This window comes from Durio zibethinus, chromosome 5 (assembly GCF_047325235.1).
Source record: "Durio zibethinus cultivar Kanyao isolate XHJ-2024 chromosome 5, ASM4732523v1, whole genome shotgun sequence".
Lineage (NCBI taxonomy): Eukaryota > Viridiplantae > Streptophyta > Magnoliopsida > Malvales > Malvaceae > Durio > Durio zibethinus.
The window spans coordinates 4,906,876-4,924,923 of record NC_143166.1 but is presented as its reverse complement, the minus strand read 5'-3'; the positions used below and the strand labels follow the sequence as shown (position 1 = coordinate 4,924,923).

The following is an 18,048-nucleotide window of genomic DNA, read 5'->3' as shown; positions in this document are numbered from 1 at the left end:
TTTGTTTTTTAAGTGATAAGAACATTTTAGATTTTGGACAATATTATTTGTTTGAATTGATAAAAAAATTATTTATATTAAATTTAATAAATTTTATAAAAAAAAAAACTAATTTTTATAATTTTTAAGCTAATTTGAAATTAAATAAAAAATAAATAATTTTTTGTATCACTTGAATCAACGTATATTCTAAAATAATTTTTTTTTTTTGCTTCGACATAAATCATACCTCCAATAAACAAACTCAATTCAAGCTTCTAGACAAAAGGGGCCTGTGTATTCACGATCACGTTAAAACAAATGATTTGTTAAAGAAAGACAGTGCTTTTAATATTAAAAAAAAAAAAAACATTATTTTAGTTTTACCACTGAAATAAACACATAGGAAAAAACAAGATAGTAATAATGTAACATAATTTTGCCACTTATTCTTTGGATAATCCAATCATCCAGCCATCATCTTAATCATGGTTATAAATACATAATGTTAGTGTTAGAAAGAAAAAAAAGAAAACCAATGATGTTGACATTTTAGAAATAGCCATAAATATAGTAATAATTTTGAGATCGTTAGACGAATTTAAAATACATAAAATTATTATCAAATTTTTTATTAGGTATGATTGGTCACATATTAAAATTTATCTTTTTAATAAAATCTTAAAATTAATTAAAATTTTTTAAAAAAATAATTTTTGGATTTGCGAAAATAGTTTGAGTTTGGAGTATAATTACGTGTAAGAAAAAATTAACATTCTTACAGTGCCCGTTTTTAAAAATGGTACCACTTAACCATATTTTATCCTCTAATCTTGATAAAAGTGATTTTATCGTTGGTATTTTAAATTAATTTTTTTAATTATAATAAAAAAATATATTTTATTTTTTTAATTGTTTACTTGAAAAATAAATAAGAACCTTGTATATTGAACAATCCCTAAAAATATTCTAATACTCTGACAATATTAAGAAAAACTTTCTTATCTAGGGATTTTTTAAAAATCATAAGACTTCTTAATAATCACATCATCAGCAGTTTATATTTATCTTTAATATTTATATGTACCATGCATATAGTAAAATATGATGTCTATAATTTAATCTAAATAATAATTTTTAAAAATTCATTTCTCATTCTATTTATCAAAAATTATTTTAAATACTCTAATACATTGACAGCATTGTAAATAAATTTTTTCATTTAAATATTCTTAAAGAATTATTACTCGAACTTTTCTAAGATCTCATCATCAGAAAAATCTCCATTTAATATTTTAGAATTATTAATATTTCACCCTAAAAGCTATATAATAATATAATTATTCATGAATAAATTTATATTTTCACAATATATATTATAAATATTTTACATTTTTATTTATTTTAAGATAATTATTCCAATTAAGGAAAATAAATAAATAAATAAGAAATTTTGTTTTGAAAAAAATTTCTAAATATTCCAGTACTTTGATAATTTTTAGAAGACTTTTTTCACTTAAAAAATTCTTAGAATCACTATTCGGACTTTTTAAAATCGCATTATCAAAATTTCACGCTTTTTATTCAAGTATTTAATAATAGAAATCTTTACCAAAAAAATAATAATAATAAATATTTATTTTCATGAGTATTATTAATTATTTCAAAGCATACATATGTTATGAATATACTATTAACATTAATAATACAAAAATATTTCATTGATAAGTCTAAAAGTATATAAAAATTACCCAAACAAAATTTTATGTTGAAGACCAAGGTCATGTGCTCACTAAACCCAAGCAAATAGAGTTCAACAACCTAAAAAGATCCAAGTTGGTTGGGCTACTAGAACGGGTCGTGGGCTACAGGTCCAAGTTAGATGAGTTACGGATGTAATAATCGAGTCAAGTCTAAACCAATCAACTCATTTCTTATTCTTTTTTGTTATATATTTTTCACTATAAAAACTGTGTTTTTTTTTTTGGTTCATTCCAACATTTCTTTGAAAAAAAAAAAGAAGCAAACTTTCTCTAAATTCTTCAATACAAAAACCCAGCCGTCATTGTCGTCGCTACCAACCACCTTTAACTCCTCCGATGCCGCATAAGCTTTTCTCACTCCGTCATTCCTTTGTCGTGAACAATGGCACTGTTGAAGCTATCTGCCAATCTCTCTTACAACGTCGTCATCATAAGCTCACCACTGCCAACTGTGAGCTCTAATTTCCCTTCTTTTTTTTTCCTCTCTTTCATGAACCTAGCCCTAAAATCTCCTAAAACAAACCCAACAAATCTCAGACTTTGTGTTGTTTGTTTTTGGTTTGATTTTTTTTTTATAGCTTTTGCTTGCTATTTGCTTGATCAAGGTTCCTTTTTCAATGAGGATTGTAGCTAATTTATGATGCTTTTTAGGTCTTGTTTTAGGAAAAAAAATAAATTTTTTTTCAATACGACTTTCGATTTCAAAAAAATAAAAAAAGAATTTTTGTTAGTGGTATGGCTGGTTTAAATGGTAGTTGATTAAGGAAATAGTATGAGTTTCGACTCTTTAGGGTGATGATTGCTTTTTACTGTTGAATTTGAGTTTTTTTCTAAGTTAGTTGGTATTTCAATAAAGCTATTTTGGTTTTGGCTATATGAGAAAATGATAGTGAAGTCTAATGATCTCGAGTGTTCGATCATGGAGGTAAAGGGTTGTAGGGCTGTGATAAAGATGGTTTTCTTGGTTGGCAAAAAGGCTTTAGTGGTAATGGCCATCGAAAGAGGCCTAGGGCTTATGGTTTTAGTATGTGATTCAATGGTGGGTATTGATAGAGGGTGGTTTGACATATTATGAGTGAAGCTTTTGGTGATGGGAATTGTGGATGATGGGAATGATTGAGATTCTAGGCTAGGGTTGGTTATGGTTGATAAAGATCAATGATGGTGGCTTAGTGGTAATGAGGGGTAATGAGGCCTTGCTAGGTAAAAGAGGTATCTAGGAAGGCCTAGGGATAATGGGGCTATTTTGTGATAATTTTTAGTGAGTGTCTTTGTTCCAAAAATTTTTTTTTTCTCTTTGAAATTTTCAATCCTTATTGAAACAAAAATGGAACCTTAAACTTGGTCTAAAGACTGGTTTTTTGGAGCATTCTTTCTGGGGCAAAAAAGCTTGTTGCATTTTGAGGGTTTGATGAATTCATGTTTGGAGTCAGCAAGGGGTAAAACATCAAGTGAAAAATATAAAGCTAAAAATATTTTTTATATACTATCAATATAAATTAACTTGACTCGATTCATACTGATAGTATATCAAAAATTAACTTGACTCGATTCAGACAAAATTAAATGTTTACAATAAATCATTAAAAAAAATCTATGTATATTTTATAAGGGAATGCCTAACTTAGGTGAATGTGCGGAATTTATACTAAAAATGATTAAATAAAAAGTTAATTTTTGATATACTATCAGTATAAATTTTTTAATTTCATAAGTGGTTTTAAGAGATTAACACATACCTCATTTCTATTTTTAATTATTTTTTATTTTTTAAATATATCTTAAAGGGTATGTATCATAATTATTAATTCATTTTAGTATTGATTGTATTGGTTGGTACGCTCTAGTTATATTAAAATATGATAAACCTAAAAGTATTTTTGTTATATCGAATTTGATATTAAGTAATATTGATTGTTTTCATTGGTTTCGGCTGGTTTTGATGAATTTCGATAAATTAGTTTATTTTAGTCAATATGTAAATGTGAGACATATTTTGTAATTTTATTTTTTTTGTTATTTAACTATTTTTAACCCAATAAAAATAAAATTAATTGATAAAATAATCTTTAAAAGTTGAGTTTTTTTTTTTATTGTAACTTATTTTTTTTATACTTTATTTTTTCAAATTAAAGTTTATAAGTATTTTAATATCTTTCAAGAAAGTAGTTATACTCATTTTCTAAAGTTTAATAATCGTGAAGCTAATGTTGATTTTTTCATCTCTTTATTTTTATTTTAATATTTATATAAAAAATACTTATTTAAAATTTATATTATCAGATTAAGTATTTAAAAATCTCATAAAAAATTTATGATATTATTTATATACTTTTAAACTTATTTATTTGATTTTTGAAAACATTGCATATTTATTTTGTAAATTATTAATAATATTATAATATACAAATTCATATATATATATTTATTAATATATTTATACTAAATCGAAATATCTAAAATAATATACCTAAACTACTAGTATCAGTATATACGACATAAAGAAAACTGAAATATTATCCAATACGACATTAATAACCTTAGTATGTATCATTCTTTTAATTTTGTGTGTAAAATTTAGAAACTCCAGTGTCAATAAATTTGATAATTTCTCTTAAAAAAATTAAAATAAAAAATTAAAATTCATTACATAGATTTAAATATGTAAAATAAAAAAAATGTAATATATTTTTTAGAAATCATTTTTAATAAAAATTTTATCATTTTTTACCATTAAATAAATACTAATTAAATTAAAATTATAAAATTAAATTTAATATTTTTTCCATATTATTAATCTCCTCATTGAATTTTATCAATTTATCAATTTTTATTAAAATTTTAATTAAATCATTATTAAAAATCTGTAAAATTTTCATCTAAAAAATTTTATTTAATTAATTTTTTTTCCATTTTATAGAAAGTGATAAAAATAAAATTCAAACGGAAAGATGACCCTTTAAACAATTTATAACAAAATGTTTATGGATCACTAAAATGGGCACGTGTCAGTCCGATATTGGTTCAAAGATAAAAATTTCCATAAAAAAGATGAAGCCAAATCATGCACTGAAACAGCGAAGACTGACATTGTTAAATCGAAAAAATCACATGGTCCATCCATTACAAAAAGCATGCACGGCACAGCATCACCAGGCGCACTCAGTCCTACGATGGAAACCAAAAGTCTACACATCACCACCACTCATCTCGAAAACTCATTTCTAAATGACGTCACTTGTTGATCTCAGAACCATCGATTCCTCGCCCCTTTTAAAAAATTTGTCGTTCTCCGTACAACCATGACACCCAATTATTACCCCCACTACGGCCCCACCCCTTCTCTTTTTTTTGCCAACAACAATCCGTGGGTCCCAAAATCCCAAATTTCTCCAATAAAAAATCAAGCAAAGGAAGGTTGCTGCATTGTCTTTCTGTGTATGGTTTGATTGCTAAGAAAAGTATCAATCAAGAGAGCGAAAAAAAGGGAATTTGATTTTGATAATAAAATTCTGGGCAAAAAAAAAAAAGAAGTTTTTGATGATAAACTGATGATGAGAATATTTTTATGAAATGGGGTTTTGAAATGGGATTATTGAGTTTGGATATCGCCGACGACAGCAATTGTTTCAAGAAGCTAATACCGTTGAAACGTCGTTGCTGTCGGTTGGGATCCAAGTTTATTGTTGGTAACGAGTCAATACCATCGGGGGAGTTCGCTTCTCCTTATTTGCGCTTATTCAAGCGCGCTTCATGACCATGACCCCTTGCCCTCAATTCTCTCTTGGATCTCGCTCGCAGGTCCACCGTCACTGCTATCGTCACGACAATCAAAATCAACTTACTAGCTTCCCTTTTTCTTGCCGATGGACCCCACTTCTCGCCCTGCTATCGTCATCGACAATGGCTCCGGGTACGGTTCATCTTGTCTTATCTCTAACTGAATGTAACTGAAAATCGATTGGTCACAATCTGTCTGATGAAATTCCCCACTTATATTTCATTTCAGACCCTTTTTTTTTTTTTTTTTTAAATTGGTCCTTTTATTTTTTGCAGGTATACTAAGATGGGATTTGCGGGTAATGTAGAGCCTTGTTTTATTGAACCAACATTAGTGGCAGTTAACGAATCGTTTCTAAATCAATCCAGAACTTCTTCAAAATCAAATTGGTTAACTCAATATTCAGCTGGGGTAATGGCAGATCTTGATTTTTTCATTGGAGATGAAGCGCTCGCGAGATCGCGATCGAGTAATACTTATAACCTTACTTATCCCATTAGGCATGGTCAAGTGGATAACTGGGATGCTATGGAACGGTATTGGCAGCAATGTATATTCAATTATTTACGGTGTGATCCTGAGGATCATTACTTTTTGTTGACTGAGAGTCCACTTACTGCTCCTGAGAATCGAGAATATATGGGTGAAATTATGTTTGAGACGTTTAATGTTCCAGGGCTTTATATTGCTGTCAATTCTGTGCTTGCTTTAGCAGCTGGGTACACTACCTCTAAGGTTGGTGATTAATTTTCAAAAGTATTCTATTGTTCTCTGGTATTTTATCGCTTGGTTAGTTATTTATAGTATATTAGATGAATCCGTTTGGGTCCTTGATTCTCCATGATTGTTATTATTTATAATAAACTAAACCTTTTAACATTCAATTTGAGTGCTGGTGTTGGTTCTAGGATGGTTACATATTCAGCAGTCAAATAACTAGTTGATTTAAAGCCCATTTAGTGATTGACAAGTTATTGTAATATTAAGTATTACGTTATCACTGTCTGGGGAAAAAAAGGCTGAACTACCTTTTATTAATCTGATGTCTCAAGTTCTATATTGAATAGAGCTCAATGGTGTCATTGAATCTGATAATGTGTTATGAATAGACCCTGTTGGAGTAAATTTATAATCAGTGGTGTTTTGTAATGAATACTTACTGATTTATATCATTTTATCCAGTCTTTACATTTAAAATACACTAAGCTTGGAGGAGGCTGTTATGATCTTAAAAGTCTTTGTCAACTTACTCACATATTTCCACTTTTGTATTCAATTACATGTTAAGGAAGATGCTGCCTGCCATATTCTGTTTTGATGTGTTAAAATTTGTTTATTCTTTTTATCTTTAATTATCAGAGAGAATTGTGATCAAGGCATAGCTGTGGTATGTTGCTAATCACATGGGCATGGGGTATGTTGAATACTTCATCGTTGTAGAGTTTGAAGAATTGGTCTATCTTATATTAGCCTTATACGCTACATTATGTGCATTGTTTATCTTGCTAATCATCCTTAATATTGATCACTTCCATCTAGATTGACATACAGTTTTCCTTAGTGTGAGATGACAGGGGTGGTAGTGGATGTTGGAGATGGGGCTACGCATGTTGTACCAATGGCAGATGGTTATGTTATTGGTAGCAGTATTAAGTCAATACCAATAGCTGGAAAAGATGTTACTCTCTTCATACAGCAGCTCATGAGGGTATTTTTCTTTTCTTGACTCTCTACCCAATAACACTGGACTTTAAATACTGAATCTTCTAGTTTTCTTATTACGTGTGTGTGTATGTATCTTAGACTTGTGAATATGGAGATTGTAAAATAATTAGTACTTAGTAATCATGAACTCTTGCCTTTTTAACACCATTATTTGCAGGAAAGAGGAGAGAAAATTCCACCTGAAGACTCATTTGAAGCTGCTCGGAAAATAAAGGAGATGTACTGCTATACTTGTTCTGATATTGTCAAGGTTATTCTGATTCATTGGATTGTGATTTTGGAAATATTTTGACATGAGTATTCACCTCATGATTCTTATCCAGCATGAGATACTGTAATGAAGTTCACACTTGCTGATATTCCAATGGTAATTTGATAATAACTATTATTTGTAACTCTCTCAGGAGTTCAACAAGCATGACAAAGAACCTGAAAAGTTCATCAAACAATGGAGAGGTGTTAGACCAAAGACAGGGGCGCCATACTCCTGTGATATTGGTTATGAACGATTTTTAGGCCCTGAGGTTTGTCCTCTTTTTTCCTGCAAACTTGTTCCGTAAGCTTATGATTTCTGCAACTGTTGGCATTACTCCATACTTAGTAACTTTTTGTGGGTTGGGGTTAGCCTTGGATGATAAGTGCTAGACTAACATGTTTTTTTATAGAGAAATTTAAGGACCTCTGATTAACTAACTCTATCAAATGGCTAGTCTCTTGTCTTATGAAAATTTCCCTTATATTAATGTATATATTGATCTCATAGCATGCAAGTGATTGTTTTCTGGTTCATCAGGATCTAATTACTAAGATGTTTTGATCATCCTTTTCCTTATTTTCTATAATCAATCTATGTTCTCTCTAGAGTCTTGGTTGCCTTGCAGCTACCAATAATGCAGACTCTTTATTTATCAAAAAACACATTCCGCATTCCTCCTGTCCTTTCTCTTACCCTCTTATCCTAAAAATCTCCCTTTAATGTGAAAGAATATAGACTATGCCCTAACCATGATCTTGCCAACAACATGTTGGTGTAGACCAACTACAACAAATTATATTTTCTTGAATAATGAATGTTAACTTGCGTCAATAGAAATGTAATTGTAGCATATGATGATGGTTATGTAAGTTGTTCTGGATTTCTCAATGCCGTTTATGGTTCTTAATGGCATGCTTTGGCATTTTCCTACTTTGGTGATGTAACTAGGTAGTTGATGGTACTCTTTGTTTTTCAGGAAATGAAACATTGGTTAACTTTGCTGCTTATAAATTGCTTTCTGAATATTGGTTGTTGCTTATGTTTTTGTAATGGTTGGTTTGACAGGTTTTCTTTAGTCCTGAGATCTATAGCAGTGATTTTGCAACTCCTTTACCAGCTGTGATCGATAAGTGCATTCAGTCAGCACCAATTGATACTAGAAGAGCTTTGTATAAGGTGAAGTATGCATAGGCTCAAAAGAAAAGAAAAAAAAAGCAGATTGCAAAATTTGGTTCCTAACAAAGATAAGTCTAAATGAAACAACAAGAAAGTGTTATATTTGAAGGTTGAGATGTGATGATTAAGGATTGAACTGGTAGTCATGCACTTTGCTTCTTGATGGGTTCTTAAATCAACTGTTGGTTTTTAATTTAATTTTTCAAGGATGAAGTTCTTGGAAATTTGGGTTATTTTACTTTGAACTCTTGCAGCAATTCCTCTTCTTTTGTATTATGAGTTGAATAAATTTGTTTTCTCAAACCTAGTCTGGTACTAATCTATAATATTTAAAGTCATAGCTGTTTTATTCCTATTATTTTACCACAAAAAATAGATTCTTAACCTAGTTGCAAGATATTGGTATTTGGCTTTGTTGATTGCTGGTTACATTCTTGATAATGACCAAAATGCAAACGAAGCTTGCAGTTAAATACATAGACCATTGAATGAATTTAGAAGAGAAAAAAGAAATGTTCACATGTTTCGATATAAGAATTTTTTACACTCTTTACTCACTGTTTTAACTCTTTTCAGAATATAGTGTTATCTGGTGGATCAACTATGTTCAAAGACTTCCACAGAAGGTTGCAGCGGGATCTGAAAAAGATTGTGGATGCCCGAGTTCTTGCATCTGATGCTCGGCTTGGTGGAGAAGTAAAAGTAAGGATTTTAGTGCTTAACTTGTGTTTTCATTCCATCAACATTTTACAATAGCTAAGTGCTAATCTTGTGCTGGGGATTCACCTTCCAGGCACAACCTGTGGAAGTTAATGTAGTCAGTCATCCTATCCAAAGATTTGCAGTTTGGTTTGGAGGTTCTGTACTTGCATCAACACCTGAATTTTTTGCGGTATGATTCTCCACTTCTAAACTCATCTTCCACTATTGTTTCTACACAGGCCGCTGATTGGCATTGAATTTGGCATCTATTGTTGGCCACTACTCTTGCTTTGGTTGATATGTCAATTGTATGATGCTTTTGCCATTACTGTTGCCTTGTGCATCTATCTTAATCTTAATCACTGAAATTTGGATTTAGCAAGTCTTATGACATCCTCCATGTGCAGGCATGTCATACAAAAGCAGAATATGAGGAATATGGGGCAAGCATTTGCCGCACAAATCCTGTTTTTAAGGGGATGTATTGAGGCACATATCGATTTTTGAGCTGATTATTGAAAAGGCATTCTCTGATGATGCTCAAGCGGGTGACTTGCTATTTCCACTTCCATCGTGCACATCAATTTACTTCGCTTCTTTTTTACTTGGTGCTCATGTGTATTGGTTGTAAGAGGTGGTGTAAAACATGGTAGCCAGTCTCAATTGCAATGGTTTAAAAAAGGAAAGTTATTCCATTCATTCTTTAATTAGAATTTAAGTGTCCTCAGAGCAGCCTATGGAATGCAGTTAAATTTGCCAGCAGGCCCTGCCGACACTTATGGATCAGATGGAGAATCAAAAAGTTGAAACAAATCTTCTTAGCTGAATTACATTTTCAGTGTGCAGGTTACTTACGATGTGATAGGGATTTTACGTAAGTTTTTTTCTCATCTTGGGGTGGTCAGAGTAGGGTGGTTGGTTAAGTTTTGGTGGGAGCACAGCAAATCCGGTGATGATTCTGTACCTCTGTTCCACCAGTACATTTTCTGTTAGAAAGCAAGATTGGAGTACTAATTTTGAGTTAGAAATTTTGTTTATATGACATTTTGTAGTTGGTATTAATCTTTTCTGTAAAATTGATCAAAAGTTAGCAAATTTTCAGATATGGGTTGGTTGTAATTGGTACATTTTCCAAAATCATGATTTTTTTTTTTTATTGGGATTTATTCTTTCTTTATTGTTCGGATATTAATTATCGAAGTTACTGACATTTTGCTAGGCCTATGGGAGAGTAACATTTGAGTACTGAGTAGTATATGACAGTGCTGCTTGCTTTGCTTATATTGCTAGACATGGGATTGTAGCCTGCAGTATGATTATGTTGACAGGAAAGCTTGTTTTATTCTAGTATTTTCGATCTCTTCAATGTACTTTGTTTTCTTGTTTCTCTTTCGGAGCATCAAGGGGTGAAAGGTGGCATGACGGTTTGGCCAAGTGAAATTTCAGCAGCTTGGCCGCATCATGTCAATCACTCGAGGTCAAAGGGAAAAAAAGTGTTGGTTTTAGCCCCCTTTTCTTTTGATTTCACCGGTTCCTCTATCAATGCAGCGATTAGAGTGTCATGAAGTCAACTATCAATTCTCATATGACTTCTTTGTACACCGTAATGATACCAAGTATTGCCTACTTTCTTTGTTTATAATGATTAAATAAATTAAATAAAGAATGTATCTTTAATCTTTACTTTTTTTTTTTTTCAAGGGATAGAGTCCTACTTTAAAGAGAGGGAGAGAAAGTTGGGATCGAATCTTATATCTTTTTAAAATTTTTTTAATCATTAAATTAAGAAGTTAAAGATAAATTTTTTTATTTTAAAAATAAACATAAAAAAAATGTAACATTCTTTTTTTGGTGTGAAAACCATGTGCTTAGAAACTGAAATCTAATAGTAAAAAAATATCCATTAAGATGTTAAAGGTGAAGAATATTTTAAAGTTGGTCACAAATAGAAATACAAATTAAAAAAAAAAAAAAAAGCTTCCTAGTCTACTTCCTCTATAACAGGAAAATTTTAGTTAAAATGACCAACAAGTGATGCAAATATTTCCAAAACAAAAAGAAACAGATAAAAACTAACTTTAGTTGGATAAGTTCCCTACTAAATTTTGAAAAAAAAAATCATTTAATTTGTCAAAAAAAAAAAGAATAATGAAAAGAGCATCAAATTAAGATTTTGGGATATACTCCAATATTTAAATCAATAATTATACAAAAAAAAAAAAAGGAGGTGACAAAAGTAAAAAAGAAAACTAACAACAAGAATAAGATTAATCTTTCCTTTTAGTCTTTTACTTTTATAATTTTTATATACAAAGGTGTTTCGAATTACCTGATGTACACAAATAACATTTATTTGAGCGTACCTTTCTTACTGGCTCATGAACTTTGACCTTATTTTGGATCTTTTAACATAGGAGCATTGCTCCTAGCAAATGCAGGTTGAAATTACTGTACTATTGCACGTATAAAAAATACACTTTAATTAAACAAGAAATAAAAAAAGAGGTACTAATAAATAAGGACACTACGAGTAGTAATAAAAAAGTTTGGGAGATAGAGGAAAAGGTAAACTCATCTTTCTTGTCTGTCTGACCCAGGGCGAGCTACAGAGCCGAGGCCAAAGCAGAAGAAAAGCAAATAGTAAGATAAATAAAACATTTAAATTATAATAATATTAATAAATCTAAAGCTCTCATATTCTGATTTTTCATTCCTTATTAGAGAATCTTGCTTTCCTCTACTATATTTATAAACTCTGGATTTCTTTGTTTCTCTTTTGCTGCAATGCTTCATAGTTGACTGCTACTGGTTGGTCTTCTTAATTTTTCATTTCCCTTTACTGATTTTGTTTTATATATAATTGTTTCCCTTTTTGGTGTTCTATCATGGTTGGTTCCTTTGATTTTGAGAACTGGGTAATTGAAATTTATCTGTTTTATGATATTCTACGACTTGGGTGTTTGGGTTTTTTTTCTGGATTTATCAAGTTGGGTGTTTTTGATTTACCTCCTGCTGCTTCTTTGGTTTCTATGATTTGATGAAGTAGGTGGGGCTTGTAGCTGTATATTTTGATAAAATATGTGGGTAAAGTTTACGTACTGTTGCCTCTTATGTCATGTTTATTATGGGAATTTTAATTCTTTGTTTTGATCTCTGGCTGCTAGATCTCTCTCTATTTGCATCTCTGTGCTGTTTTTCTTTTGCTATGAGTTTAATTACTTTGATTTCCTTGTTTTTGATGTGCTTAAGATCTATGGTTAGTGTAAATATGCTACTAAAATGATCCTTACTTTGAGTTGGATATTTTTCCATTTCATTTCATTTTTACTGGATTGCTTGCATTCTCGACATAATTTATATAGATTTACAGTTACATTTTTCTTCGTGGCGCCTTTGTTTTATAAGATTGGAGTTAGGAATATCTTTTTGACTTTAGGCATGTATTAGTCAGGAAATATGGATGCAATGGCTGAAGAACAAATAGATTTCGGAGATGAGGAGTATGGAGGGGCACAAAAGACACAGTATCAAGGTAGTGGAGCCATACCTGCTCTTGCAGATGAAGAGATAATTGGGGAGGATGATGAATATGATGATCTCTATAATGATGTTAATGTTGGGGAAGGTTTTCTTCAGTTGCAACAATCTGAAGCTCCACCGCAACCGGGTGGCATGGGCAGTACTGGACTTCAAGCTCATAAAAATGAGGCTCCTGAATCAAGAGGTGAAGCTGGGGGTTCACAAGGGCCAAACATCCCCGGAATTTCAGTTCATGGGAAGTACCCCAATGTTAGTGGCCGATTTCCTGAGCAGGAGGGACAACCAGCTGTTAACAGACCAGAGAGAGGATCCGGGAGTTATCCATCCGGGTCTACTAATTCACAAAGGGGCAGTGTTATGGACGTGACTGTTGATACCCAAGTTAAAAATATGGGTTTTCAAGTATTAACTTCATCATCCCAGAAGGTTGGGGTTGATCCTTCTGGTGTGCCTCAAAAGATTGCCAACGACCCTGCTCAATCTCTAAATTCAGGTACTGGTGGTCCTCAAGGTGCTTCACAGGTTGCACCTAATCTAACGGGTATGAATGTCAATCATCCTGTGATGAATGAAAATCAGGTTCGGCCATCTATGGAGAATGGTCCAACCACGCTGTTTGTTGGAGAGTTACATTGGTGGACAACTGATGCTGAGCTTGAGACCGTTTTATCTCAATATGGAAGGGTGAAGGAGATTAAGTTCTTTGATGAGAGAGCTAGTGGTAAATCAAAAGGGTATTGTCAAGTTGAGTTCTATGATTCAGCATCTGCGGCTGCATGCAATGAGGGAATGAATGGTTGTATCTTCAATGGGCGAGCTTGTGTTGTGACTTTTGCTTCACCACAGACATTGAAGCAGATGGGAGCTTCTCATATGAACAAAAACCAGGGCCAGCCACAAGCACAGCCTCAAGGAAGGAGGCCAAATGATGGTTTTGGGAGAGGTGGTAATATGAATTACCAAAGTGGGGATGGAGGAAGGAACTATGGAAGGAGTGGCTGGGGAAGGGGTGGTCAAGGAGTAGTCAACCGAGCTGGGGGTGGAGGACCAATAAGAGGAAGGGGAGCTATAGGTGTAAAGAACATGGTTGGGAGTTCTCCTGGAGTTGGAAATGGTGCTAATGGTGCAGGGGCCTATGGACAAGGACCAGCAGGTCCTGCATTTGGTGGTCCTGCTGGTGGAATGATGCATCCACAGGGCATGATGGGTGTTGGGTTTGATCCAACATATATGGGTCGAGGAGGTGGTTATGGAGGTTTTCCAGGACCTGGTTTTCCTGGCATGCTTCCTTCATTTCCAGCTGTTAATACAATGGGACTTGCTGGTGTAGCTCCTCATGTCAATCCTGCTTTCTTTGCCCGTGGAATGGCACCTAATGGGATGGGAATGATGGGCTCATCTGGAATGGATGGACCTCACACGGGACTGTGGACTGACACAAGCATGGGTGGGTGGGGAGGAGATGAACATGGTCATAGGACTAGAGAGTCTAGTTATGGTGGTGAAGATGGTGCTTCAGAGTATGGGTACGGGGATGCGAATCATGAAAAAGGAAGATCGAGCGGTGCCTCTCGGGAAAAAGAGCGGGTTTCTGATCGTGAGTGGTCTGGCAACTCTGATAGGAGGCATCGTGATGAGAAGGAACGGGATTGGGACAGGTCTGAGAGGGAGCATAGGGAACACCGTTATAGGGAAGAGAAAGACAGCTACAGAGAGCATCGACATCGAGAACGTGACTTGGATTATGATGATGACTGGGATAGAGGACAATCTTCTTCAAGATCTCGGACCAGGTCCCATGCAATGCCAGAAGAAGAGCGCAGGTCTCGATCGAGGGATGTGGATTATGGGAAGAAGAGACGCTTACCATCAGAGTGACAAAATATGCTGTTGCATTCTTCTTTACTGTTTCTTATGAAACCTTTAATTAAGTTTTCACTCTCAGTTTCTCTCCCCTTGGTTGCCATAATCATTTCAGCATTCTCTATGATGATCCTTGGTCCATGTGCAGAGTGTGGCTTCTTAAGGGAAGAAGTAAGTGCTACTTATATGGGTGGTGGGAAAGAATAGACTCCCTTTTCCTTTCTTACTGCATTCTAAAGAACAAATATTAGATGAAACACTTAATATTTGTTTGTTGGAACTTGGAAAACATAGTATTTTATTCAATGTGGATATTCTTTGTGGGGTTGGAATCCTAACATCCTACAAGCTGAATATCAACATTGGTTTTATAATTATCTGCCAAACTCTATATTCAGGGGAATGCTTTCTTGGCATGTGATCATGATACTTAGAAAATCTTCTTGTTCATATGATTGTTGGGATTTATACATTAGAAATCTTGTTGTTATATGTTTGTGATCTTGGTTGATAAGAAATCTTTATAGCTTGTTATCTTTTCGTACATCTTTTTATGGGGGTTAGAAATGGGCAGGTTTGAAGGTCAGGAAGTTTGCTTGGCTTGAACCTTTAGACATTGCTAGATGATGAATAGGATGGTGTGAGAATGAAAATCATCTCTTTTTTTTTCTCACTCTTATCTTGCTGCTTCAATCTTGTATTATGATGTTCTCTGGCTGCTTTCTTCCTTGCTTTGTTTTTTACTTCTTCTTTTTCTATATGCATACACCACTTGCTTTTCAATTGAGGATCACTTTTATATTTTAATGCATTTAGCTGAATATCATGATACATGTCATACATTATCAAAATCATTGTATGATTTTTCCTTTACCTCTTTCAAATGTTTGAAACTTGACTTTTGATAGGTTGTGCTATATGTTAGAGAGTGTTACTTCTTTCCTATACCTGAGTCATTCGGTTGACTTTACCTCCATCTACTATCTTTTTTTTTTTTTTTTGTTAATCCTACAATTCAAATGTGCCTTTTGTTTTCTAAATAATGGTATTGTGCCAGTTGTAAGGAGCCAGTATTATTTGCCTTGCTCTATGGCTTGCTTCCAGGCTTCTAGGTTCTCTTTCTTAGGTTTTAACAGAGAGTTAGCTGGTCTGTGATAAAGGTTGCAATCTTGTCTCGTGGATGTTTGTGAATGTTCAACTGAAAAGACATTGTGTTAAAGCACTAATAGAATGGAGAGTTGCCTAGAATACCTTTTTCTTTCTTTCTCCTCTGATGGTGCTAACCCTTTTTTTCTTCTCAATCTTTTCCTTTTTTTGTCATTCTTTTGTTTCATAATCTTTCTCCTAGTGGCATCACTGACAAAGTGTTCTGAAGTTTTGAACTGTATGACAGTTGAAACCTTGAAGTTATCCTCTGAAACAGAATTGGTTTTAAAACAACATTTTATGTAGAATGCTTTAATTTCCAGTTTTAGTGCCCAATTGCTAAAGAGGTTCTACATACTCTTATTCAATGTGAGCCTGAATATGCCTATGTGCTCATCATCTAGCCCAATTGGTTGTCTCATAGAGACGAGTGTCTTAGCTATAGGACTACTAGTATCATTGGGCTTTATTTACTAATAAAATATTATGTGATGTTCTTCTAACATACTGTCAATGGGTGATTTGGGTAGATAGTGGGGTGGTGTCTCTTGCTTTTTCCTTTTTCTTCTTTCCTCTGCAATGTCTATTGACATAGGGGTTTCTTTTTATCATCACATCCAGGGAGTGGAATGGGCAACTCTTTGTTGAGGAAGATGTGTTAGAATGGCTGGCTTCATTGGCTTCCTCTGATATTTGATTTGGCCTTTCAAGTGTGCAAAAAAAATCTTTTTTTGAGCACTGCTAAGAAACTGTAACCTCTGGAAAGAAAGTAAATCCAACTGAATTCATGAACTGTATGTTGGTGATATGTTTCAGGATACAACCACCACTTACATTACAGTCTTCCTGTAAACCATTTCTTTTTGTCTTGTAAAGTTGAATCTGTTTATTCAGTCCAAAACTTGTAATGGCCTCTTTCATTGTTTATATGACCATTTTTGGCTTTTTAATTAGCTTTATAGGAGTTTTGTACAGAGATTGAGGCCAACACTTGTTCATACTATATACACTTGTAATTGATATGTTAACTTTGTCTTAGAATAGGCATAGATGAGCTAGATGCAAATTGTAACATGGGGTTGCTGATCCAATTGTAACTGTCAATGTAACATATGTACTCCCCAGTTTCTGTTTAAGCATTTTATTTTCATCAAATTGTGAAGGGTTCTGGAGTTTTTTGTTCATATACTTAAGCTTAGAAGTCACAATTTATGGTTTACTGCTGCATTCTGTATGTGCTGGGCAGAGGGTTTCGGGTTGATTTGGGTTCTGTATCGTGGTCGTGGCTGATGATGTTTTACTCATATTTATGTTGGAGTTAAGCTTGGGAAGGCCTTTTTAAGGTATTATTGTAATGATTATCTCTTGTATAGATCATTTTTTCGGTCTTTTCCCTTTTTAAGAAAGCCGATGTAGCATACAATGTGTAGTAGATCTAGTGGCTTTTATCCATGTTTATACCATTTGTATTGAGGAGCAACAACTCATTCTTAAGGTGCTTTTAGCCAGTTAAGCGCCATTACTCATGATGATTGGTGGCAATGGTCTAGTAAGGAAGGCTGTAAAAGGTTTCAATTCATTGTCTGTTGGCAACTTCAGAATGTGGTCTCTTCATGTGTTTATTCATGTATTTGTTTATATTATTTAGTCACTATTGTATGCATGATTTCTATTCTTGTAAGTTAATGCATTTGGTGTTATTGTCATGGGAAATTGGGCTTTTAATTGTATATGATTTTGAGATAAAAATCTGTCTTTTAGAAGATAAGGAGGGTGTAAATCCTTGTAATTGGTTCTTTTGTACTTGTTGAAGACTACTGTGCTGCTCCACCCTGTCCTTGGTGATTTTGATTTAAGTTTCTGCTCCCTTCTTTTGTTCTACATGATGTTTGAATTTCAACCATAACTAGCTCTCATTAAATTTAGATTGCATGGAGAATAGACAAGGATTTCATTATCTAGATTGTCCAATTCATCAAATATATACATATATCATCATCATCGAGATTTTTTCTTTTGGTACAAAGGGATCATAGCTAAGAGATAAAAGGGTTGGAAATGTCCGGAGTTGAATTCAAACTTGTTGAATGTCCTTTCCAAAAGTAGTATGAATCAAT

At 33.1% G+C, this 18,048-nt stretch overlaps 2 protein-coding genes across 5 annotated transcripts; both read left to right on the top strand.

Moving 5' to 3' along the window:
* The first annotated feature begins 5,165 nt into the window (after window positions 1-5,165).
* LOC111282565 (actin-related protein 3-like) lies at window positions 5,166-10,604 on the top strand. The gene is made up of 9 exons (XM_022870697.2): window positions 5,166-5,655; window positions 5,799-6,258; window positions 7,085-7,231; window positions 7,406-7,498; window positions 7,653-7,772; window positions 8,570-8,680; window positions 9,257-9,382; window positions 9,474-9,572; window positions 9,790-10,604. The coding sequence occupies exons 1-9, from the start codon at window positions 5,609-5,611 to the stop codon at window positions 9,868-9,870; spliced, it is 1,284 nt and encodes a 427-aa protein (XP_022726432.1). The 5' UTR covers window positions 5,166-5,608; the 3' UTR covers window positions 9,871-10,604.
* Window positions 10,605-11,930: 1,326 nt separating this feature from the next.
* Window positions 11,931-15,275, top strand: LOC111282089 (uncharacterized). Of its 4 annotated transcripts, none has more exons than XM_022870032.2 (2): window positions 11,931-12,022; window positions 12,834-15,275. In XM_022870032.2, exon 2 carries the CDS (start codon window positions 12,839-12,841, stop codon window positions 14,798-14,800), a length of 1,962 nt encoding a protein of 653 aa, XP_022725767.2. In that variant the 5' UTR covers window positions 11,931-12,022; window positions 12,834-12,838; the 3' UTR covers window positions 14,801-15,275. The 4 variants fall into 4 exon arrangements, with proteins under 4 accessions (XP_022725767.2, XP_022725765.2, XP_022725766.2 ...); XM_022870030.2 differs by having other exon boundaries at window positions 12,830-15,275; XM_022870031.2 differs by lacking the exon at window positions 11,931-12,022 and adding an exon at window positions 12,054-12,190 and having other exon boundaries at window positions 12,830-15,275.
* Window positions 15,276-18,048: the final 2,773 nt, after the last annotated feature.

Coding starts and splice junctions, on each gene's coding strand:
- LOC111282565 (XM_022870697.2), top strand. CDS start 5,609: ATGGACCCCACTTCTCGCCCTGCTATCGTCATCGACAATGGCTCCGG. Junction 5,656..5,798: donor GTCATCGACAATGGCTCCGG/GTACGGTTCATC, acceptor TATTTTTTGCAG/GTATACTAAGATGGGATTTG. Junction 7,773..8,569: donor AACGATTTTTAGGCCCTGAG/GTTTGTCCTCTT, acceptor TTGGTTTGACAG/GTTTTCTTTAGTCCTGAGAT.
- LOC111282089 (XM_022870032.2), top strand. CDS start 12,839: ATGGATGCAATGGCTGAAGAACAAATAGATTTCGGAGATGAGGAGTAT.